Source organism: Oxyura jamaicensis, chromosome 4 (genome assembly GCF_011077185.1).
Source record: "Oxyura jamaicensis isolate SHBP4307 breed ruddy duck chromosome 4, BPBGC_Ojam_1.0, whole genome shotgun sequence".
Taxonomy (NCBI): domain Eukaryota; kingdom Metazoa; phylum Chordata; class Aves; order Anseriformes; family Anatidae; genus Oxyura; species Oxyura jamaicensis.
The window spans coordinates 2,063,824-2,088,938 of record NC_048896.1 but is presented as its reverse complement, the minus strand read 5'-3'; the positions used below and the strand labels follow the sequence as shown (position 1 = coordinate 2,088,938).

The following is a 25,115-nucleotide window of genomic DNA, read 5'->3' as shown; positions in this document are numbered from 1 at the left end:
CACTTAATTAGCATCACAACTGATGGCAGAGGGAGCGGGGTGCTGGGCTCGTGCCGCTGCCAGGTTTGGGGGAGCTGCCATCCCCCCCCCAGATGCAGCAGCCCCAGCCCCGTGCCCGCCCTGTGCCGCGGGGCACACCGGGAGGGGAGCGCACGCCCACTGTTTGACACAGTTTATGGCAAAGGCAATTATAATTAACATTATATTAAATATTAAGTCAAGATCATAAAATGTTGATTGGTGCTGATTAGCTGTATAATCCATAATTAGAAATCACTGCACCCTTCACCAGGTACTGTAGTACTCGGCTTATGATTCCGCTGCTAAATTAAATGAGTGATTCAGCTTTTGCCCTGAGTTTTGCCTTAATTTAGGTCAGAGCCACATTGCAGGGAAGCAAGGCACAAGCCCTCTTCTTGCTGAGGACGCTCGTGAAAGATCCATCCCAAGCTCAGCTCCCCAATTTATGTCTTTGCTGCTGTTTTTCAGTGACTGCTTTGGCTGGAGACCCCTCCACGGTTTTCTGTAGCATTTTTGTTTGTGAGAATCCTGCTGCAGCCTGGCCAGCAGGAGTGAACCCGCAGTGTGTCAAGCACGGCAGCTCCCCGCAGGTACAGCTTTTCCAGTGGGACCTTTGCTGCACTCCCGCTGCCAAACCCAGGCAGGGAAGAAAAAACCTGCACTGTTGTTTCTTTTCTGAGGGCACTCCTAGGAGCCCTGCAGAAGAAATCTTTCTAGTCTTCCTCCGGTGAAAGCACGCGCTGTTATCTTTTGGTTAATGTTGTCCAGCTCGGAGGCGAGGCTGGGCCGAGCCCGACGCTCACAATCAATTAAATCGATGGGGTCGTGTTGCTCCACCGATTCACGCTACACAAGGGTTTGGCCCGACCTGCAAAGCACGCAGCCTTGCAGAGGACACGGGGAGTCAGAAGATAATGAGGCTGGCAGCGTGGCCAAGAGAAGCAGGACCGCGGCGCTGCGGGTCCTCATCCCTGCAGTCAGCACCATGGGGTGCAGCACAGGGCCGGGTCAGGGACTGCACCCTGCGATGTTCACACACATGCCCTCGCACACTTTAAGTGTCTTATTATTGTATCAGTGGCTATATTTTGGTGTAAATCATGGCTTTAAGCTTGCATGGCTTGTCTCTTTTTAGGGGCTGCTTTGGGATAGGATGGGGCAGCTCTGCTCTGGCTGCATCACAGTATAAAACTGCATTTGCACCCACAGTACAGCCCTCATCCCCTGCCTGCAATGTACAAGGATCCTTCCAGCCAGCAAACAGTTTTGTTTTTTGTGTAAGAGCAAAACTGTCTATTTTTGCCTGCAGAACCAATGCATTAGCTCGGAGGAGTGGCACCAGGAGGAAAAGCTGGAGCAGCTGCCCACCACCCAGTCCCCGATTTCTCCTTCAATTTTTTTTTCCCAATTAAATTAATTTTAAATGAATGAAAAATGCTTCATGCCCTAAGATCCTGAAACCTCTCGTGTCAGCTGAAACCAGCACTTCTGCTCCCAGCTGCAGCCCTGGCTGCAGGCACCTCTGCTTTGAAGCCTTTGAAGTGGTTGTGGTGCAGGCAAGGCTCTCTGCAGAGAAAGCCAGTCATTTTATATATATTTAATGTATAAAGTGCATCTGTTTGTGTTAGCATAACACAGATTTTCACAATGCACAGGGAATGGTGTGGAAGAGTTATTGACCTGCAGAACAAAATTGCAGGAAAAAAAAAAAAAACGGGGAGCCATCCCAGGAATGGCTCTTCCTACCCCAAATCAGGCAGGTGAGGCCAGACAGCTGCAGAGGAGATGAAAGCATGAAAACTGCTTCTTCGCTGTTCATTTTATGAATGAATTTACTGTTTCTAAGAGCAAGAGATTGAAACATTTCTGCTGTCATCTGACCCTTCTAAAGCTTAGAAGAAGCAATGCTGCTGGGATGTGATGCAAAAGCTATACAATAAATTAGATTAATGGTTGGGTTGTGGAGCTAATTACTGGACTCACTTGGTAATGACCTTGGTTCTGGGAGCACTGTGTGTGGTTTGGGATGCAGAACCTCTGTGTAAGAAATGATCTGATGTATTGTGGTCTGTAAGAGAAGGATCCACCTCAGCAATCACTAGGACAAATTCAGTGGCTGATTTGTCTAGATAGATAAATTTCCATACTTTTTTAGCTGGCAGAGATTCAAAATTGATGTCTGTTTCAGAATGAACCATGTTTATTCACCTTGCTCTGCAATTATTCCTGCTTGTAACAGAGGAGGTTTAAGCTTCAGATCCTCAAACAGCCAGCTCATTGCATGCTACCTGAGCAGCATTTCCAAGTGGTTTCATGAATGACTTCTCCCATAGAGCGGCTTTCAAACCAAAGCAAAATACAAAAGATTTCTAAAAGCATCTGAAATGGAGAAACAATTGCATTCTGTGACTCTGCAAAAATATTTCTGAGGAGACTAATATATTTTGCCAGGGTAATGTCCTTTTTCTGGGGGTGGTTCTTTTTTCTCAGCATTTGTTGCTTTGTCAGTGCAAGCCACACAGGGAAATGTTGGAAAATGGATAGGGAAATTAACCCTGTGTTTTTCACACAGTTGCCCTTTATGCTCTTTTATTTTTATTTTTTTCCTTGCTTTTATGAAGCCATCATTAATCTAGTCAGTCAAGGTCAGACAAGATTTTTTTTCTTCTTTTCAGACCTTAAAGCTTATAAAACTTCAATCTCCTCTTGCATAACCAAATGTTTAGTACCTACTGTTTGGGTTAATTAGAGTGCATTCTTTACAGCTCTGATAATAATCACTATTACACCATCAGAGCAGTGGTGGTAGGATATTTTTTCATTTGTTATTTCTTTTTTATAGCAAAAATCTATGTACTCATACTGCTTAAACAACTGGTTCTTTTGGGTTCTGTCAAGGGTTCATACCTGGAAATGCCAAGCTCTAGAATATAAGAACATTGCATACACTCATTAAAACTCCCAAACTAAATGCAGCACCTTGAAAATACCTCAGAAATAGGTAATTCTTTTGAAGAATTCATGGGGAAGAGATGAGAATAAAGAGAGAAGATCCTCTGAATAGCCAGCATTAAGACAGGTTTAGCCAAGCAGGGTGAAAAGGAGCCTTCTCCAATCCCTTCAGTGCATGGCTATTAGTACTGGTAACAGGGCTCTGTGTCCCAAGAGAAAGAGTGGAGAGTGAATGAGGAAACAAAAATATTTCTGTAAATAAAGGTTTTTTTTTTTCAATTCAGATGTTTTTCAGGAAGTCAGGAAAAAAAATCTACTTCTCAAATGTCAAGTACTTGAAAGACTAAAAATAGATCACCAGAATAAATAAATTAACCCAGAAGACAGGACTGATGCTCTGCAGGCACCAAGGATTAAATAAATTCACTAAATTCGAAGTGGTATTCCAGATAAGAGCTCTTTGTGCTGCAGCATGTACAGCTTATTGATTATAGGATTGAGGTGCTGTGCACTCTTGTAAAATGTACTGTGGCTGATATGACTTAATCCTGCAGTAATGTACAGCCCGGTGCACAAAGCATGGAGCTAGCTTATATTTTCTTGTTTATTTTAATTTTGTTTCTGCCTTAATTTGCAGCACCGCATCTGTGCCCTCTTCCACCTGCGCCACGTCAGCGCATCCCCGGGCAGCATTTGCTCGGGGCAAGTGACGAGAGGCCTTCCCCACTGTGCTGAGTCAGCAGGATGAAGGTGAAAACACTACCTGTCCAGAGAAGCTGGATTCTTATGGATATACTGAAAAAGTTTAGAGTTTTGTAAGCCCTGCTGGGTGAAAGCAAGCCATCCCAGAGGGTGGTTATACACTTAACTGGAGTTAATTCTGGTTGACTTTCAGTTAACGGCCTTCATCTCCGTCATTACTGCAGAGCAAAACCAACTCCTGGCCTAAGTTAGTACGTACAGGTAGGCCACAGGCACAGTGAAGGTCCATCCTCAGCCTCCTACATGGGTGTCAAGGGACTCGGCTGGTCTCATCCTGCACATGCTCAGCACCAGATGCCTTGCTGCATCCACAAACCTCATCCTTGGCTGTCGGGCTAAGGCAGGGAGGGAAAGGAGGGATGCAGCATGGCATCATCCGTGATCGGCCCCAGCTCCTAGGTGGGCTTTGGGTTGATGTCAAAGCCTCATATTCAGCCTTGTCCTAGGCCCATCTCCTTCTTGACTGTCAGGCTCTGCATGCCATGTGTAGAGGTCTCCATTCATCCCAGCTGTGGTGTCCAGAGCTTCTAAGCAAAATACAGGCACTATGACCTTCCTGTTAGGCCAAAGAAGAGGCCCAGGAGAACACAAGGAATCTGGCTTACTCCAGACATTAAGGTGTGATGCATCTTGGGCTGATGAGTCCAGGCTGTGCAAAAAGAAAAGTTTGAGCTGAGCACACAAGTCCAACGCGGTGTGAAGCCTCACAAGTCCAGTGCTCCCATATTTCAGTGACTTTCAGCACTTCTACTTTATCCTTGAAACTTTCAAATTCTGTTGAAAGCACATGCAAGTTAGAGCTGTTTTCCATTGTTAAAGGGTGTTTTCATCCTCCTGGTCAGACTGAATATCAAAGGTTACTTCACACCAGCACAGAAGAAAATTTCTTTCCTACTTTGGAAGCTCTCTGCCCTGTGTTGCTAAACCCAGATTGCCTCCCCAGGTTGCTCTAAAGAGCTGGTATATGCCTCTGAATGTGGAGTTTTACCACATAAATTACCAAGAAAAATTGAATAGCACAAGTCAGCCAGGGCTGTGAGAAAGCAGCAGTGCACAGCAGTGTGCCCGTCTCCTGGGCCATCGCCTCTTGGTGCTGCTGCCCAGCACCCGGCACTCGCCTTAGGGCATCCCCAGGTGCTAGTTTGCCAAATCACCAGTAAAAGAGTTGATCAGACCACGGGAAAATGTTTTATTATTTTTTGCCTCTCTTGGAAGTAATTAATATGAAGAAACATATGAACAAAGAAGCTGCAGGGGCTTGATCCTTGGGTAACCTCCCCAAAGCTCCATATCTCCCACCTATTTGACAAACCTCCTGATATCTTACTTCACCACATCAAGCCTCTTAATCTCAAGACATACAGTGTCTGCTATGTAACATTGCCTCGCAAGCATGATCCACAGGGCCTGTAGTTTAACACCCAAGATTCATTAATATTTCCTGCAGAGCACTCAGTAAGTAGCAAATAAAGCAGGAAGTATCCCAGATGTTGGAAAGAAAAAATGGAATTATTCATTGCTTACTAACGTCAAATGCTAATGTGAGAAAAGCATCCTTGAAGAAATCCTTGACTAAAATTCATCAGTGATGTGAAATCACAGTTTTAATTATGCATTTTTGAATGTATTTATTAGTCCCAGTTCTGATCTGACTTACAGATGTTTAACAGTGATAAGAGTCTACTGCAGTCTCTGGAATTACTCATGATTTATAATGACAAAACTTGGATCAGAATTAGGTCCTTGTCACTACTCTATAATATCCTTTAATATCCTTTCATCAGACTTCTTCACATTCAACAGATGAAAGAGGCTGTGGTTTCCACATTTTCAAACCTTACCACTGAGTCCATTAGTTTATTTTTTTAATATTTTCAGAAACAATGATTTTCATACCAAATTTTATCCACGTAAGGTATAATTGCCACAGGAGGCCAAAGGAGTTGGACCCTGTAGTCCACCAACATGACGTTTCGTTCACACTTGTGCTGACTATAAATGTTACATTTTAGTGTAAGTGCTAATTAATTTAATTGTACTAGTCTATAATCACATTTTCTATCTCCTTATTGCCATGATCATTAAAGTATGCTCAATACCAGAGTTTTTTTTTTTTTCAAAAAAAAAATTAATTTTTTTTGAAAAAAAAAAAAAACTCCATTCAAGAATGACTCAAAGTCATGTTTCTGAAAAGAATGATGGAGTTTTAAAGTATTGCTCGTTCTAGAGCTGATCCAGAAGAAGTAAGTCTCCAGGGATGGTTTACTCCCTAAGGCATGAATGCATGATTAAGCTAAATGTATTCCATAAATGCCTTGATGACATTAAACTAAATTTTTTAAAGAACAGATGGAGAAAGTTAATAAATATTTCATTCTATAATATAAAACTCACTTCTATATTCACAACTTCAGGGATCCTCAGCTTCATAGATATCAATAAGTCTGATGGATTTCTTGCTGCATTCTCATACTTCTGCCCTGGTGTCTCTTATGGGATCATCATTTCTGCATGCTTGGATTGTTTTATGGGATCAGTGAAAGGCAAGTGACTGTAAATCTTGACCTCTTCTGCTCCTGGATTATATACTTTTATTCTTTGTGACCATAAGTGTTCATCTCTACACTGAATAGATAATTAAATGACAAAAATTATTCAAAGTGAATTTATAGTGAGAAATTATCACTTGAAAACCTGATGGGGCACAGGTATAATCCAAAGAGATAGAATGAAAAAAAAAAAAAAAAAAAAAAAAGTTTAGATTTGCCAAATAAAGCACTGCAATACCCGTGTGTTTGTAAATGTCATGAAACAGCTACTCACTGGGGGGAAAATAGTTAAATAAATAAATAAAATTTTTACCTGTACATAGCAATTCTATTCAAACAACATTTTCATTAATGGAAATCACTGTGAATTTTACTTAAGAACTGTAGACCAAGCCTGTTATTCATATGAAAGGACTAAGCTTTACATGTGGGAATTACTATTTCTCACTCTATGTATGCCATGAATCTTGTAAAAGAGTAATTAGAACTTGTTCCATAAAGGAAAGAAATGCCAGACACGAATAATATTTTAGGAAGAGCATTAACAAATGTTTTTATACTGTCAACAATCTTCACTGCTTTCTAGAAGAGATTTACATTACATTATTAATTAACGATATTGAGTCAATAGTATGACATTAAGCTTGGGAAATGTATGTTCAGTACAAACTATGACATCCATGAGAAAAGCATATATTTCTAGTAAGATTTATTTACAATTTATGCAGATGAGTTCAGCAAGCAAGGGCCCAACAAACTACTTCAAAGCAGCAAGAGCCAGCCTGAAAAAACACAGCAAGATCAAATCTTTGACATTTCTTGGGTGTCTCTACAAACCTCCACATACACAGAATAAATGACTTCACCTCCCTTACCTAGATAGTTTTGTATAGAATTAGCATGCATTACTCTTAGTGGGACTACTGTAACTTGTCAGACAACATACACTTGAGCAATTGCAATAATTTAAAAATATATAAATCGTATATGTGTCTTTTTGGAGCTGATTCTTGTTCTATTCCGGCTGACAGGTTCTACCATAACAAACAAACAAAAATCATAGTATTATTGTTCCCATTCCCTTTCCCCCAACTCCATCTTTCAGTTTTAGGATTGTGAATCCCCACAACCCTATGTCCAGGAAAACATTAAATGCACGGTAGCATGGTGCTGTAAAGAAAGACTAATTAATACATCTTATGATGCCACAGAAATTGCTTTAGTCACTTATTGCAAGTTAGGTTAGGCCCAGTTACATTTGTATCTTCAGAATCAGGGCTTTTAACGAAAAACTTTCTCATGTTTCCTGACATTCCATTAAAACAGTTGTCCTTTGATGTCAATTAGAGCCAGCTAAAAAAAAAAAAAAAATCGTCCTTAATTGCTTTTTCAGAAATAGACATTAGAGCGTACACCCTCACAGCCAGATTCGATTACCTCTTACAAGAAACAAGGATGCTGGGAACACTGTAAACCTCCGGCTCTGCTGAATACGGATGGGTCGTGGTAGCTGCCTAGCACAGCGAAGGCTGTTCCTCTGACCTAAAAGTGCTGCACAGTCCACGGATATGTCTAAATTTCTCCAGAGCGTAATAGTGGTTTAGGACTGAGAGCATCTGCATGCTCAGTGCTCCATCCCTGCCTCCACGCACCAGTGACTTTAATCATGCACCTACGCTGACAATTAGAGCTACAAAAATGACCGAGTCCTCAAAAACTTGTGTACATTTCATTACAAGGAGCATCACCAGTTTTCTCTGAGGCTTGCCCAGCATTACCCATTTTCTTACTCCAGGGACTTCATAATGTCTCTGCCGACCAGAAAGAAGAGGAGTCCGGAAAGCAGCACCAGGGGCACCCCTGCGGCAGCGAACATGAAGGACCAGCCGTAGTACACGTGCACAGGTGCTTCCTCCAGGCACTTTTCACTCCTCTCCAGAAGGATGTACTTATGAAAATCAGCCACAAACTCCTTCCACATCACGAAGAGGAAAATGAGCAGGAGAAATAAGCCTCCTGGAAACAGAGACAAAGAGTTATTCTCTGATTACAACCAGTATATGAGATACAGAAATAAGAGAGGAAAGAATGCAGCAGGTTCCCATCTATTCTTTTAGGCCCTTTGCATTAAAGGCTCGTGTTGCAGAATGCCATTCCTTGTTGAGTTTTCCCTTCAGAGAGGGAAAATCTGCCTAGGAATGTCAGATCCATTTTCCACAAGAAACACAAAGCCACGGGGACTGGTCCTGCTGGCACTGAACGCGCTGCACTATCCCCCAGCATGGGGACAGAGCCCCATGGACACCCAGGTGGCTGGCCCAGCTTGCAGGAGTCCCCCTTCACATCCAAGTGGCCATGATACATCAACCTCAGCTGGACTACTAAGTAACAGTGTCAAACAGCTCATACCATGATGCTGTATAAACTTTTATGGACCAGCATTGACACTAAACCTTATTCACCCTCCTTAGAGCCAGGGGGTGAAGGACTGAGGACACGCTCCAGGCTGAGCTGTGACTTCAAGGTCAGCATCTCCCTTGGAGATCATGAGGGCCCTCCCAGGTCTTGTGAGGTGCCTGTGACCCAAATAGCAGCTGTCCATCAGGCTGAGCATCTCGTATTTCCGTACTCATCCACACAGAAGGCCTCACAAGGGCAGCCTTCACAGGAAGAGCGGGGCCACATCTGAAGTGGAGTGCAGGCACCCCCCAGACCCGTGTGGGGTGAGGTGGATTGTTGTGTTAGGTGACCCCATAGGAACCTCCTTCCCCATAACTCAGAGTGGTGGGTCTCTGCACGAAACAGATGACAAAACCTGTGTGGTTCCAGTATTATTCACTGTGTCTCATTAAAGAATCTATATAGTGCATTTAAAAGTCAGCATGCATTAACACCAAATAGTGGCAGTGTGATGACAGATCTGGAGCTGCTTCAGTAATATCTGGTCTCGCCACTTCACAGCTAGAAGCTTACTACATTTAAACGGTTCCATATACATACACACGCCCACACACGTGCATACAGGTATGAAAGACATACATCACAGGTTATGGTATTTTCGTAGTAGAAGTGAACAGTTCAGAATCAATGTAGGTAACAAGTCACCACGCAGTTCTGCCGATGCATTCTTCTGCTGGATTTCATTTCCCCCCTTGCAAATTTTAAACCAAAGGTAGCTTGCAGTATATTTAATTATTATTCCTGGCAGCTTATGCACTGCAAAATCCAGCTTCCATGGTAGGCACAGGCTGCGGGTATGGCTTGACATTGATCTATCTGCTTAGCAATGGAGCTTACCGAGCCCTCGCTCGGAGGACACACATCAGCGTTGAGCTGTGTTCCTGCTCACACTGGATATAAGCACATTTGCTGCTTTAAAACCCTGCTTCACCTCCTGTAGCCTAGAATGAGACTTATGTGGAGGGTCCAAAATGTTTCTCAGTCCTCACTAGGTGTTACAGAGAAGTTGAAGCTACCCATCCCAAAGTGTCGTGTTTATTAAACTGTCTTCTGCACCCTGGGACTGGGAATTGAACCTTAATAACGAAAAATGTGTGTAGCTGTATGAACACACTTCACATCACCACGTTGTGCTGCCTCAGACCGTTCTCCCTGCCACAGACAAGTCCGCATGGTTGCTGGAAAGGCAGGCTAGGAGTTAAACAGCAGCTGCTGTAACATTTGCATGTTCATTGAGATTGTGATACCACTTGAAATTACGTGCACAAATAAATATTTTACACTTACTATGATAGTTGTATGCTTAAAATACCAATTATTCTTCTGTAAGAAAATGATTGAATGTTTAAATAGTCACATGTTCTTTACAAAATACAATATATTGATAAGAAGGCAATTAAGTCTTTATTACTGATGTAATTTAAAATTAAATTAATTAGATAGCAACTGAACCTTGAAAAGTGCTCTTTTAAAGATCAATTTATATTTCATTAGCTTATAATACCTACCATAAGAGACACAAATATAAGAGTAGTCCCAGAGGGACAGAGGACATGGGTACAGTGGTGTTTTTTTCCAGAGTTTTTCTATTTTTCTTTAAATAAAAAGTTGTTTTGCTTTGTTTTGTTTTGTTTTGCTTTGTGTTAAATTGTTCCAGGACAATTCAGATTGCCTGAGGCTCATTTACTAGGGAAAGCAGATCAAAACCTACCTGCCCTGTGCTGCTCCTGGGGAGCCCAAGAGGAGCAGCATGTTTATTAACAAACAGGTGCTGGAGGTGATGGCACGGCCACAGCCTCCACACCTAAATTAAGAACACTTTCACACTCCAGCAAAATGACAAGAAAATGCAAAGAAAGCAATTTCTTCCCTAAAATAATTACATTGGGGTGGCAAGGAGTCCCTGGGACTCATTTGCACAGCCTCCATGGTGAGAAGAGGAAATCAAAAGCCACCTCCTTCTGGATGCTCTTTGTTGAAGCCGTAGCAGAAAGACATCTTCGTATCCCACTGGCCCCAAGTGGTTGAATATATTTGGAGATAGAATTCTTGCAGCCTTGGTCAGCAAGCTGAAAAAAAAGCTTTTTTCTGTACTGCTCTGCCAAGAAGTGAACCCAGCATCCCTCTTTGGCACTGTTCACTAGGCAGGAACAGAAAAAATTAACTGTGGAACTCAGTCTCCAAGCTGATGAGGTCAATGGCATCTTCTGGGGAGGGGCTAATTGTGGGAAAATTGAAGTGGGGTGTTAAATCTCCTCCATCCAGGGGCTAACCGCGAGCACACAAACCCCCGGCGCTCCCCCCGCTGCCGGGAGAGCTGCACCTTAATTGTGGGTAAATTGGAGTCTGCCTTCTGCTTTCTCTCACTTTTTATCCCCGTGACACCTTTATAGCTGTTAATTGTAGGGACAGGTGAGTGAACTCAATCTTTAACTCTTATTCTGTGGAAGCTCCTGAACTTTCATGTAATCTGCTAATTACAAGAAAAATGAACTTTGACCGTCAGCGACTCGTTTGCCTTTCTCACCGCTCACCTCTTTGGGATGCTCATAATAAGGGAACGGAGGGGTGACCTTCAGCTGCCTTTCCGTAGTCATCAGCTTCTGCTGTACATGCAGAGCCTGAGACTTGCCAAAATGTCGTGGGAGGAGGAATTTTGGCATAAAATCCAATGGAGATGTGTGGAGATGCCCCACAGCCACAGCATCCCGCTGGTACAGTGACAGTGCCACATGAGTGGGGATGCTGGAGAGACAGCATAGGGAGCACAGTGGCTGGAGGAAGAGTGCACATTTAACAAGGTATTTGTGCTGCCCAGTGCAAAGATAGCTGGTAACAACTCCTGTTTGTGTTGTTTAACATCATGTAGGATGCAGCAGGAAAATTTCTCCCTCCAGAAGAGCCTCCTCAGTCCTGAGCAAGCCAACAGCTTGATCTCGTGTCATTGTCTTCACTTAAACCTGCTGCTATACCAGTCTGAACATCGCACAGCAGCACTGCAGGTTCAGAAGCAGCCCCAGGGCTGGATGAAGTGTTTTCTCACTTCTAAGCTTGGCTGCTAAAATGCCCAAAGGAAACAGAAATGAAGGAGCACGAGCGAAATCATCTCAGGAATTTCAACACAGCTTCCAGAAGGTGCGATGCAGCATTCACCCGGCCTGCTCGGTAACACTGTGATGATAATTAATCATATTGTCATCCAACTATCGAAACAAGTGGAAATTAGTCAGCAGACAGCATCTGCCTTCCCCCTGCAAGCAATGAGGCTGCGTTTGAGAAGGAAAAAAAAAAAAAAAAAAAAAAAAAGGGCGGGAAACCGCCAGGTGGTGTGTTTGCTCAGGCATCTCTTGGGAGCAGGCTGGCAGGGATAAAGGCTCGCCAAGGTACCGATGCAGGTAGCTGCAGATGTCAGAGGGACATGGCTGTATTTCCTGAATTGTCCAGCAGAGGAATCAAGCGGGATGGCTCCAATCTTCTGAACGACCTCTCAGAATCATCACCACGGAGCTGACAGACTGTCAGGTTTGTCCTCTGAAAGCACAGTAAGCAGAAGGCATCTCGGAGAGAAGACCCAAAGCAACCTAACTGGATAATAAAAATCTTTGCCTTAATGCGTTGATATCTGCCTGGAGGGGCACTCTAAGACCCTGGAGATGATGGAGAGGTTACCAGAACAGGTTGCAGCACCTTTCACAGAGTCCCCAAAAGGCCAAGGTGGGCAGGGACCTCGGGGTCCAAACCCAGGTCAAGCAGGGGCACCTAGAGCAGGTTGCCCAGGACCATGTCAGGCAGCTTACAGAACCTTTACAGCCTTTCGGTGTCCAATGCCTCATTGCTTTAAAACAATTCTTGCTGATTTTAAGGCTGCCTGGGCAGAGGGAGGCTGAGGACAGAGCAGGGCTGGGCCACGGGACGTCCCAAGGGGCCAGCACCCCATGGCCGTGGTGCTATTCTTGCTGTCCCAGGGCCAGAGCGTGTTCCCGCTCTGTGCATCACAGATTTCACACCTCCTCGAGGAGAGATCGTTTCTGCAGGGGAGGTTAATTAGCACTGACCTGCAGGCCGTGATTAGAAGACAATATGCAATTTCTCCTGCATCATCACTCACGTCCTGCTACCTGAAGGAAAGGCATGTCGAGGGAGTTGATGCTGTGTTAAATCCATTGCTCCTGCCACTGAGAGCAGTTACACAAAATAGCTTTAGAAGGGATGGCGAGAAAATAACCCCTGAGAGTTATTATCCTGTGCCCATCGGGATGCCAGCATCAAGCAGGATCCAGAACTTTGATTTCAGGAGCTAAAAACACAGCAATCAGCTGAAATTGTAAGAGAACTCTGCCGAAAATGTTGAAATAATATTTCATTCCTCTTTTGTGGGACATCTTGCATTCCCAAATGAAATTCATGTGTGTAAAACCACATACAATTTACCTTTGGAAAAAAAAAATAAACCCAACCAAGCATTTATTAAATCATATAAGAGAGAGATGAGCAGATACCCACAGGCTTGCCGGCCTTATTTCAATAACTGAAGACCTGGAGGCAAATGGGAAATTGGACAAAATGCAAAGGGAATTAGCAGAGGCAGGTAGGGCCACGCTGATTTAGTGCCTTCCAAATTTTTTAGACAAATAGATAGATGTCATCTAGCTCCGTTTTAACAAGCAGCTCAGCTGCTGTCACATGGTTAATTATTAGTACATCTGGAGAAGATGGAGATTAGGAAAGGACCTATAAAATGGGTAAGGAGGTAAATAACAGGGAAAAAAGAGTAAAAGGTAATAACGGAGGGGTATGACAAGACTAGGAGGAGTTTAGCTGAAGTTCCTCCAGGGTTAGTTTGGGACCTCTCTTGTTAAATAGTTTCATGAATGTTTTTGGGCCCCAAAAGCTTAGGCGCACACACACAAATGGAGCATAGACCATATCGTATGTTTGATTGATGCAGTTCTTGAGGAAGAAGGACCTAGTGCAGGGTCCATAATTAAGCATAATTAATTTCAGAGAAAGGCCTGACTTCATTACAAGGTTCTTCACTTGGCATGGCTTACCAGCGCTCCAACCTTTAACTGCCTGCATTGCAAAAAAGCTCTATTTCCAAGTTTGAGTCATTGTTATAAATCAAGTACTTCTCCTAGTTAAACTAGTTATTCCCTTTCAAATAGAGAAAAAGAAAAAACCCAAGTGATAATTCAGTGGAATAATTAATAATGGTAGTGGGAATAATGAATAAATGACTCTTTTTAATTCATTTTTCTGCTGTGACACTGCTTTATCTTTCCAGATTTTATTAAAGCAGCCCTCCAGTTCTGAGTTGCAGGGTATGCCTGTCCCTGTGTGGTGGGTTTCCAGTTCTACCAGATGTAGAGCAAAGACAGGAGAGGCTCTCAATATATGAAGACAGACTGACAGCAGCAGAGCATGGCTAATCAGTGCCCAGGGTTGTTGCAGCTACAGGCTTTACTAAAATAAAAGGCTCTCTGGATTGCACAGAAAGATGAAGAAGAAAAAAGTAGGTTGCCCAATTCTCAAACTCCTTAGGACTAAGGACCTTCTTTCTAAGGCTTGTCTGACCACAGACATTTATTTCTACATGAGGAAGGGGGCGGGGGGGGGTCATTTATTCCAAGTCAGTGCTGCTTCCATCAGAGCCCCCATCCCTCCCCAGCATCACCCCACCCCTGGGTACCTCCCCATCCCCTTCACACCGCGGGCCACTGCCGCTGCATTGCTGCCCCGTGTATATGATTACTGCTGCTTGTGATCTTACCTGAGGCCAGCAGGAACCCACCGCCGACTTTGTAGGACCTGGCGCTGACGAAGGGCACCCCGCACACCAGCAGCAGGCCTCCCACCAGGCCGCCAGCCACAGCCAGCATGATGAACGCTGTCCAGAAGCCTCTGTACACTGCGCAGCCAAAAAGAGGAGAGTCAGAGGAAAAGGGGGAAAAGGTTTGCAAGGAAACCATGTCACAGAGCTTGTGAGAGCATAGGACGCAGTCCCTAGCTGTACCTGTGGGGTTGGAAGGGCTGGGCAAGAAAGGAAAGGAAATGGCAAAATTTGGAGAAATGGAATCTGATTATATCTATATTCCATTTTAACTTACACTTACAGGAGGTGCCGGGACCCTGGTTTAAAATGAAGTCAATTGTTGTTGACTGCAGACCAGGACTGCAGTGAAAACAGGAGCTTGTCATTTTCCCAGTCGTGGCCTTGCTTGACTCCAGGCCAGAGAACATGACATGAGAGCGACTGCCTTTTTGTCCTCGGGATTTGGGGATTTTTGCTGTGACTTCACACAACCATACCAGCCAGAGCCAAGCAAATTTGCATCCGTCATGTCCCTGTCACTTCGGATAGGACAAGTGAGCAGCCAGCTCTCAGCCAAAGGTGGGGGTCCTCGAGCAGAAACTCTCCAATATCCACTCCCAGTTCCCCTAATTTATCTGGTCCTCTCAGACCACTGCCTCTCACTGCTTTTTGTTTCTCAGAAGTATGAGTTAGAGAGATTTGAGCTGAGTGTGAGCAAATGGGCAATGCTGAAATGACTCACACTTGAAAGAAAAATGATACAGAGAAGATGCGTTTTGCTCATTTTAAACCATTTTGTCAGGAGAGCCACTTAGGGAGAGATAAGTATCTTGAACTCTCCAAAACCACAGAATTCATTTTAATGTTTAACCTCCCGTCACCCATTTCTCTCAGGGAGCCTAAGAGGATGCAGATAAGGCAAAATTATCTCTGGAGCAGGTAATAGCTGGAGGACCCTCTTCTTGGACAGCCTCCTGTTTTGTCATAATTTGCATCTGAGTGCAGACTGGTTGGAAATAAAATAAATGTGTACGGCAGAAGTGCCTGCTCCCCTCAGATTTCCAGATGCCTTGCAGTGGGGTTGGTGCAGCTCCAGCTGTCCTAAACATGGGTACTGAAACATCCCCATCTCTGTGTCGTGATATCCCCATCTCGTGCCGAGACGTCCCCATCTCTGTGCCGACACATCCTCATCTCTATGTCATGATATCCCCATCTCAGTGCCGACACATCCCTGCCTCCCCAGGGATGACAACACTGAGGCCAATTCGGCAGCGGGGCCACAGCAGCCTCGGCACTGAGCCCATCCCAGGGCCGTCCCCAAAAGGCATTTTGGGAGGCAGCTGCAGAGGGCTGCTGAGTGCAGGCTGACAGGCAGCGACAGATGGCTCAATGGCCCTTTATTTAGTATGGAAAAATCAGTATGTTTATCATTGAGATCATTCAGAAGCTGGACGTCATACCACTCTCTCCTGAGCAGAAAAAATAAGCCAGCGACAACCTGCATGCTTGCCATGCACAACCTGCAATGGGCTACTCCTTGCACCACCGCTCACATCCGTTCTACATCGCAGCTCATTCCCCGGGGCAGGGATCCGACACGGCACAGCAAAAAAAAACTAGCTGCTCTCCTTCACATGCTCCTACTGACAAATATTTTTTTAATTAATTCCTCATAAAAAATAAAAAATAAAAAAAAAATTAAAAGGTACTGCTAAAGGCTAAGGAAAAGGTCAAGATGTTTGTTTGTGCAGTATGCCTGCCCCGGATCCCCAGAGGCAATGCAGAGTGATGCACACTATTTAAAGAAATCAATTCATTTCAAAAAAGATCATGGAATTAATTCTAGCTGCTGCCACCAATTTAGCAAATTAAAATTCCTAACAGCAGCTGATTCATTAAAGAACTCTGAAAATACAGAGAAACATAAATAAAAAGGGAACCAGTTGAAAGGAGAGCTCTCCAACTGTGTCGCATTCGGTGTATTAAAAATAAGCCAGCTACTTGCGTGGATCTTTTGACAATTCGGTCTTTAACTGATTTTTCCAGCGTTTGTTTGTTTTGTCTTGCAATGAATCAACACAGGAGCTCCCCTGGGAAGCCAGGCCCTGGGAACGCCTCGGGGCCACACGAGGCCACTTTGTCAAGAGCTGCCCAAAAGTCCTGGCTGTGCTCGGCCCCGCAGCTCTGCAGAAGGGGACAACAGCACGGCACACCCCGTCCTTCCCAGCCCCGCTGCTGGGACGAGGAGCTGCTGGGAGCAGGGGGGGAACCCACCTGCGGTCGTGTCGTAGGAGGGATGGGGGAAAGGTCCCAGAACGACAGGCATGGGGAACAGGTAGCCGTGCATGCAGTGCTTGGGGTGCGCTTGGCTGGCTGCAAGAGAACAAGAAAAGGTTTGATTTTATGCAAAATCATAGTTATACCATATGCCATAATTTGGATAGCAATGCCCTGTTCAGGAAAACATGCATAACATGCAGGAAAGCTGGGGAGTAAAGAAGGATGCAAAATTGTGGCTAGACAGAAGAAAACAGAAGAGTGATGAGAGAGGGGAGATGTAAGAGGATCTGAGACTGCCACCCCCACAACCTCGTATCTTCATAACATCACTCTGAGGTGGACATAAATCACAAAAGATGGAGCAACTCAAATTAATGTCAATATTCCTCTTGCTATTTCCCTCCTGGAAGGGGCGAAGGGGTTTGGGTGCTAGAGCAAGCCCCCTGACGAGCCCTCCAGTTGGTGAGAGAGGAAAGCACAATTAGAATGGACGTGCCCCATCAATATTAATACCACTGAGGCTTATCGTGATTAACGGTAATAGAATGAATGTTAAATGAATTAATTAATGGTTGGCCACTTATTTAAATATGTTCCCCAGCTCAAAGGAACACTTTATAATAGGTGGACATTAGTTCATGCTAAATTGACTATGGAATACCTATTGAATTAATTATTACATCCATGAAAGAAGCAAATTAATTTGCCATGATCAATCCTATTATAATAAATACCTAAAGAAGTAATACAAATTTGCCAGTTATCAGGAAGAGTCATTTTACTTCAGGTAACATTATATTATATGATGTATTTCTGTATAATGTAATTAAGTAGCAAACTCCCTCTCACCAGCATTTTTTTAAAACAAAAAATTTCTGTGAGAAAAATCCCACGTCGTTCTGGTGAAGAGTGGCCGTAACTCTTCCTACAAGATTTTACAGGAATCAGAGGCCAGGGGCTGAGGGACAGCAAAGTCATCTGAAACTTTAATCACCGGAGAATAACCTGATTGAGGGAACCAACCTTAAAAAGCAAAACAGGACCTTAAAAAGCAAAACAGGCGAGATCTTCAAACAGAGATCTTGTATGCACAAGAGCACCAGCCCGTGGGTTAGGGTTCGGCCTGGCCCCTGCTGCTGGAGGCCCGCAGCACCCAGGAGGCCACGTGTGTATGGAGGTGGGAATGCTCAGCACCCGGCGGACAACCATGGATTGCAGAGCAACACGACGGGCCCGACAGGCACCGTCAGCAGACCCGAGGTGGACACAGACATCAAGAGGCATGGGGAGAGCTGTGCTTGCTGGTCGAGGTCACCCCCCTGTAAGACTTCATAGGTGATATTTTAACTGGCACCAAGGGGTTCCCAAATGACTGCGAACAGCCCTCCGGCAGCAAAATCCAAGTCAAGAAAAGAGCCCAGAAAGAGCAATCCAACTTAGCTCCTGACAGAGAGGTGATGAGAATGAAAAATGAAACCAAACAGAGTGGTGGCTCCGGGGCGGGCTGCGGGTACTCACTGTACCAGAAGGTCCAGATGGTCTCCGGCTGGCCCTCGCCGAAGAACCAGCACCGCCAGAAGAAGCCCTCATGGTGGAAAGTGAGGATCTCCTTCCTGGCCTCGGTCAGCATTTCAGCCTGTGGGGAACGAAAGCCCGAACTGATGTGGGGATGATCATAGCAAAGGTGGAAAGTCTGTGTTCTAGCTGGATGGTTTGCTTCCATTGTTTGGTGGGGCTTTAATTTGCTGTTGAGTTGGTTTTGGAGGGGTCAGGGAACAGCTGCTGCCCTCAACTTTCTGCCATATCACAGCTACAAAATGAAGCAATTTGGTAGTCCCTTGAAGTGAGTACCACCACTGCAGCCATTCTGATTGCAAAGCTCCCGCAGATCTTCACAGATCATCATCTTCTTTCTCTAACGTCTTTAAAGCACTGACTGCCAGAGCTGGAAGGTGGGCAGAGAGTTCTGGGGGTGTTCTACTTAGCTAATTTCCCTAGGCAAGTGCTATTGCTGTTGTGGATTACCAGGTAAGCAATTCTAGGGGTGACCCAGTGCAACAGGTCAGATGTCCTGGCACTCTGCAGGATCCGTGCAAGGTCTCACCCAAGCCCAGAAGGCAACCCAGTGCTAACACCCCCACTGAGCCTCTACTCACCATGCCAAGGTTTTCTTCTTCCTGTCCCGCTGCTCAGCCTGGCAGAAGTTATGCTAACCTTACGTGAGACAGTCTTATCATGGACCTGGGTAGGGATGCTGACAAATACTGCTTTTTAGGTGAGTCTACCACAATTCACAGTCCAGACCTGTGAGTGCAACTGGGGCTTGGCAGGTCCTCACAGCTGCCCTTATCCTTAACGGACAGCATTTGCCAGTTTGGAAAAGGGCAGGTAAGGTAAAAACATAGCCCATTGTACACAATTGGTACCTGAACTAGAAATCATGAAAACAGTGTCTGAAATAGAAATAAAATAGCTCAGAGGAAAGAACAAGAGCAGCGCCTATCTCTTTCTGGCGCTTCTTCAGTCACCCAGCCTCAGTGACAGTCAAGCTAACACACAGCCAGGAGCATAACTCAGAGCTCTGAGAGGGTTGGGCAGTGCACCATGCCATCCCTGGCCTCTCCGCTCTAACAGACAGCAGCACGAACAAAAATCTGAAACATTTAATGTTGCCATTTCCTAAGCATGCAAAACCAGAGCTGCACTCCTTCTGCCCCTTTGGCCATGGTCCTGCCTTCTTTGGGGCTCTATCATGCTGCTTTAAACAGACAAAACAGCATCTTCTGCCGGCAGTTTCTTCTATCAAATGTTTTTTTTTGTTTGTTTGTTTGTTTTTTTTGTTTTGTTTTTTGTTTTTTGTTTTTCACTAGAGAAAGTCATTTGGAAACATGACTCAAGCAAACAGTGTCCTACATTTGATTATGGGATTCTGAAATGAAAGGAAGTATTTCTTGCTGGCATCATGATGTTTACGCAGCGTGACTCACCACACCAGAAAAAAAATCAAACCTAATTGGATTGAACTTTGAAGTAACAAAAAGGCTGCACAAAACAAGGACCTTCCTGTCATTTTTTAACTGAAGCCACGCATTGATCAGCACAAAAATATTTTTGAAGAGTGGATGGCTGAGGGAACTGGGCTGGCTGTTACTTCCTCGAGCAGTCAGACAATAGCAAGTGCGGCTAAAATCACACTTTCAAAAGGATCCATGAACATGTGATAAGAGCACTTAGCACTAAAACACCTGTCATAAAAATAGGAAACGTTCAAAATTGTCATCTAAAAACTGCATTTCCTGCTATCAAAAGTCCTACACAAATCTCAATTTTACACTAAAGCGGCCTCCTTGTGTTAGATGGGCAGGAATCCGTGTCTGCTCTGCGCTGCCCCTGATGCTCGCTGTTGTTTTCCGTCTGTACTGCCGTCCTATCACTTCAGATGTAAATGATTGCCAAGTTCTACACTTTAAAATATGTACTGGTTTTAAATGAGCAAACTAGGGGTAGAAATCTTTCAATGGCAAATATCAGGAGAAATCTTTTGTCTTTTGAGGCAAATGCTGTCAACAAGTAAAGCTTTTACATTTTCGCCTTTCATTGCCTAACATTCGTATCTGTCAGAATACAGAAGCACCGTTTTAATGTTTCCTAGACATCTTTACTTCAGTCACAATTTTAAAGTTAGCTCAGGCTGACTTTTTACATGAACAGGTCACTTTAAATAAGCATAAATATTATCACATCTAAAACTGCCAGCGCCTGAATTGAAAGTAGCTCTGTCGCCTTTCAACATTTTCAGAGCATATTATTTAAATGAGTTGTTTTTTCTCCTCCCCAGTAAGACACGCTTTCAGGCTTTACCTCGCTGGGCTGGAGCGTGCTGTTTCCATCGGGGACCATCCCGCAGGTCTCTGAAGCCAGCAGCCAGTAATCCGTCCCGAAGGCAACGAGGAAGAGCAGCACGCCAGTGCCACCCAGGATGCCCGCGGCCAGCCCCGCGATGCCAGCCTTCATGGCAGAGCGGAATTTGGGGGAAAAAAAGGGAAATGCTGGAGTTTCCTGTTCCCTGAAAGAAGAGGACAGAGAGATGTGCTATTCTGGGACACACATACGGACCTTCTGGTGGCCGGTGTGAGTTTCAGGGGATGGTGGGAAAGGGACTAATAAAAGCCGATGACCTGGCGTAGCCAAACAGCTGTGGCATTAAAGAAACATGACAAATAGCTATTGAGGCAGAGCAGGAAGATTTCCAAATAAACACATGGCTGTTCATTTCAGCACGGTAGGCAGCGTCCAGAGGTCACGAGCACTTGTTATGCAGAAGTACCCAGGAAACTGGAGAGCTTAAGCCGGGCTTGTGCATGAACTTAGCAGGGAGGCCGTGCGCTGCAGCAGCAGATCTGAGCCCGCAGATTTTTACCATTCCTCCGTTCCCACAGCCCTCACCACGAGGTGTCTTCAGGGGTGTCCCCAGAACACAGTACTGAAGTGCACTTCTGGAACAGGCTCCTGCCTCTAAACCAAACGCTGATGACGCTTTCACACAAAGTAACTCCACGGGTCCAAGGGAGGGCATTAAAATAGCCGTGACCCCCTCAGTGCTCTGGGGAGTGGTGCAATCCTCCCCTGCACACACAGTTACATCAGACAGATCCACATCCAGCTAGACACGGAGCATTAGCTCAGGTGTACCTACCAGCATAGCTGAAGAGCCTTGCTACACGCTTGTAGCACAGGGATCTCTCTCCTGCCACGGGAAATGGGCATTGTGTGGTGTTCGTTCCCCTCCCACCGCCCAGCCCCGCTCTGGAAGCAGTGTCTCACAGGGAACGAAGACAATCCTGTACGGAATTTCGTTGCCATTTGGTCCCTATCGTTTTTGTCTTCTGCTGGAGCATCTGCTGTAGATCACTGCCAGGAACAAGATGCCAGACCAGGAAAATTGTAATTTCTGGAGGGCAATAACTATATTCGTGTGGCATGCCAGGAGTCTGGCAGAGGAAATCTAAATTACGATGAAAATTTGGGTTCTGATTTTCTAGCCTTATTCTAAGTCATGACCTGGTCTAAAAGGAGGATAAATGAAGATATTGACTTCCTCAACCTAATGGATTTTGCATTGCCAAATTAATTTCCAAATCAATGTAATAGTTAAAGTTAGCTGCGTACATATGGGTAAAGCAGAGAAACTGCCCACCGCTTAGGGAAACTGGAGAGAGTTGGATAAAATGTTGACTACACTTGTAGCCAACTGCTGGTGCATATGGACTGACAAATATGCTTGCTCTTCAATGAACACAATAGACTTTAAACTGTAATAATTGATTGCATCCTTTGCATTGTTCTTTCTTAAATATTGCAGGTTGGGGCAGTTTTAAATAATACCGCAGGTCTCTCTTCCTCACTGTCCCAGTGGAAGAGCCGTTCGTTGTTTAACCTCACCGTGCGAGCACACAAGGCAGTGGATAGACTCCAGAAAAGAGGTCCCTGCCCAGAGGACACCCAGAGAATAAAAGGTGGCCAGGTATGGACTTACCACAACACTCACCAGCGGGGCAGCATAGCTGGGGCTGAGCTTCGGCTAATTCCCGCAGGCAGTGTTAGTGTAGGGCTGCATGAGGTCAGGGCAGGTGTGCAAGACAGGCAGAAGGTGCTGCTGCTGGGCACGGTGGGTGAGCAGGTCTGAGACAACCTGCAGGCCTCCTCACGGACTGGATTTATGTCTTGGTTGGTCACTAAAATGGAAAAATGCTTTCTGATGTTTGATGTAATGGAACAAAAATCCCTACGGCAGGGCTGAATGCTGTTCTCAGCAGGGAAAGAGATCGTTGCATGGCCTTCAAATGGATGGGAGAACTGCAGCTCAATGACCATCTTCAGGGAAGTGAAAGTATATGGCATGTCTCGGCCCTTCTCAAGCATCCTTTTTTTTTTTTTTTTTTCAAGCAAACTATTAAGTTTTTGGTTGAATCGGTTGCCGCCTAGCCTTGATGTCTGTAGCTCAAGGCTGGACGTGACCGGTGGGGAAGCTCTGGGAACACCTGGAGAGCTTGGTGCAGGCAAGGTTTGCACACCAGAAGTGAGGACTTCTTTGCATTTTGCAGCGCAATCTCATAAAATTAAAATGTAAAGTGGGCACTTGTATATTTAAAAAAAAAAAAAGGATTAATGCACACTTCTACATTTATGTGTGTGCTTTTTAGTCAGCTGTATTTGGCAGTGCTGCATTTATGCTAATGCCTATTTGCAAGTTAGCGCTCTTTGCCATTTGGAAGGTGTCCTTAGCAAATCTCAGTCCCATTGGCAGCAAACCCCTGCATGGCTGAGGCAGAGTGTTGCTGCTGCCCAGTCTTGGCTCCTTCTGGGCCGTTTTGTGCCCAGCCAAACATTTCCCAAATTCTTAGGCTGTGGAATAGGAATTGAGTTTGCAAGGTCAGAACACCTCTCCAACAAGCTCCCCTTCCTGCTCAGCTCCTCCCCACGCACGTGCTCCTCACCTCTGGGACCTGAAAAACCCCTGGACGTGGCAGACAACAAAACTTTGCCTGGGGCATGGGCAGGTACAGCCGGGGTACGAGTACAGGATGGCAAGGCTGCTCCAGAGCACGTGGTGGGGACGCCCGGGCTGGTCGCAGCCCCCTAATGCAGCCCCCTGCCCGTATCCCTGTGTGCTGTGCAGTGCCAGCGGGCATTGTTCTCACAGCACTGCTTTCTGCTCAGCTTGATTTTTATTTTTTCTTAGACATTAACCTCATTACATCCAATCAGCCCAGGAGCTGTCGGCTCCTCACCCCTGCAGGGGCTACCAAAGGAGCCAGACACTGTGGCCAGGACTCACCGAACCTCTGTGGCGCTTCCCGTGCCTCTGCTTCCCCAGTGCTGGCTTTCTCTGCACACCAGGGCCTTTTCCCTGTTTCCCTTGCAGAAGCTCTGGAGACAGCTCTGGTCTGGGGTGGTGCTGGCCGATGATGCTGAGCACCATGGTCCTGTCCTGAGGCTGAGCAGGTGCTTGCCTCCTCCTCCTGCCCTTGGAGGCAAATCCCCTCCACTTTGTACCAATGACCACCCAATTGCATGTCAGTAGTCGTTTCTATTTACATTAAAGACATTTCCTATAGCTAGTGAGCAGGAAAAAAGAAGATAAAATTGGAATTCTTGTAATAGGAATGCTTTTTTCACAAGACTTTTTAGTCTTACAAACTAGGCTAATAGAAAAAATAGCGCCTTCGCTCTTCAGATAAAACAAAAAGCAAAACAAAACAAACAAACAAAAAACATCTTTATTAATTATAAGATTCAGGCTTCTGGTTTTGAAGGTTAAATTAGCTTTTTTGGTTTCCTTTTGAAGAAGCATTTTGGTCATATAGATTTTATACAATGCAAAAGACAGCCTCGTTAATAGACCGGACACACATACGCGAGGAGAAAAGAAAGGGAGAAAAGAAAGAAGAAATGGCAAGAAAACCACCCATAAATCATTCCAGCCCCCCTCCTTCTCCCTGCAGTTAGAAAGGGCCGGGGATTTTCTGATGAACTAATCAGCAAAAATATGAGTTTTAAAAGCAATTCAGTTTGAAATCAGTTTTAAAACCAAATTGGGGGAAAATAAATGAATGTCTGGCCAGGCTTTGTGCAGCTGGGAAAACCGCTGCGGTGCTGGCCGGCCTAGGGTGTCTGGAGAAGAAGTCCTGCACCACAACCATGGAGCTGGGTGAACTGAGCATCACCACGTGTGTGAGCCAGCCACCATTACCTCCTCCTGGGAAAAGGATGCGCCTCCCCAAGCATCAGGAGGAGCAGGAGCATCGCCGTCCAGCTGCTGCCACCCGCCACACACCAGCAGGCACCTGGAGAATTAACAGGACTCGTCTTGCTAAGAGCAGCCCCTGGTATGAGCTGTGAGGAGAGGAAGAGACACTTACGTTGGCATTGGCCCCTTTAATCCTGCACTGAGATTATAAGCAGTGGTTTGCCTCCACCTCATGCTTCTTTTTCAACTCTCCCGTCTACATTTCTCTTGGAAGAAGCACGTAAGCCTGGACGTTGAAAGATCCGTGGTGTCGATGGAGAGGCTGGATACCCCGGTGCTTGACGGCAGGAGAGGAAAAAGCTCCGCTTGCCCCACCTGCTTCCCAAGAATCACCAGCACTCTCCAGGATTAAGCCCTTATAATCACCTTAAGCAGTTGTGAAATAAAATAAACACAGGTGTGATTTTCTGCACGAAGTCAAAAGAAAAGAAAAGAAAAGAAAAGAAAAGAAAAGAAAAGAAAAGAA

The 25,115-nt window shown here is 45.1% G+C and overlaps 1 protein-coding gene and 1 long non-coding RNA gene across 3 annotated transcripts; one reads left to right on the top strand and one right to left on the bottom strand.

The window, feature by feature from the left end:
- Positions 1–1,127: 1,127 nt before the first annotated feature.
- On the top strand, positions 1,128–6,589 carry LOC118166740. Its single transcript, XR_004750702.1, has 2 exons — positions 1,128–3,936; positions 6,150–6,589. It is a non-coding gene; the product is annotated as an uncharacterized LOC118166740 (long non-coding RNA).
- Positions 6,590–6,811: 222 nt separating this feature from the next.
- Positions 6,812–20,984, bottom strand: LOC118166739 (transmembrane protein 182-like). 2 transcript variants are annotated; one of them, XM_035325871.1, is made up of 5 exons: positions 20,701–20,982; positions 18,358–18,475; positions 16,834–16,932; positions 14,515–14,652; positions 6,812–8,300 (listed from the first exon to the last, which is right to left on the bottom strand). In XM_035325871.1, the coding sequence occupies exons 1-5, from the start codon at positions 20,851–20,853 to the stop codon at positions 8,071–8,073; spliced, it is 738 nt and encodes a 245-aa protein (XP_035181762.1). In that variant the 5' UTR covers positions 20,854–20,982; the 3' UTR covers positions 6,812–8,070. The 2 variants fall into 2 exon arrangements, with proteins under 2 accessions (XP_035181762.1, XP_035181763.1); XM_035325872.1 differs by lacking the exon at positions 6,812–8,300 and adding an exon at positions 9,353–9,922 and having other exon boundaries at positions 20,701–20,984.
- Positions 20,985–25,115: the final 4,131 nt, after the last annotated feature.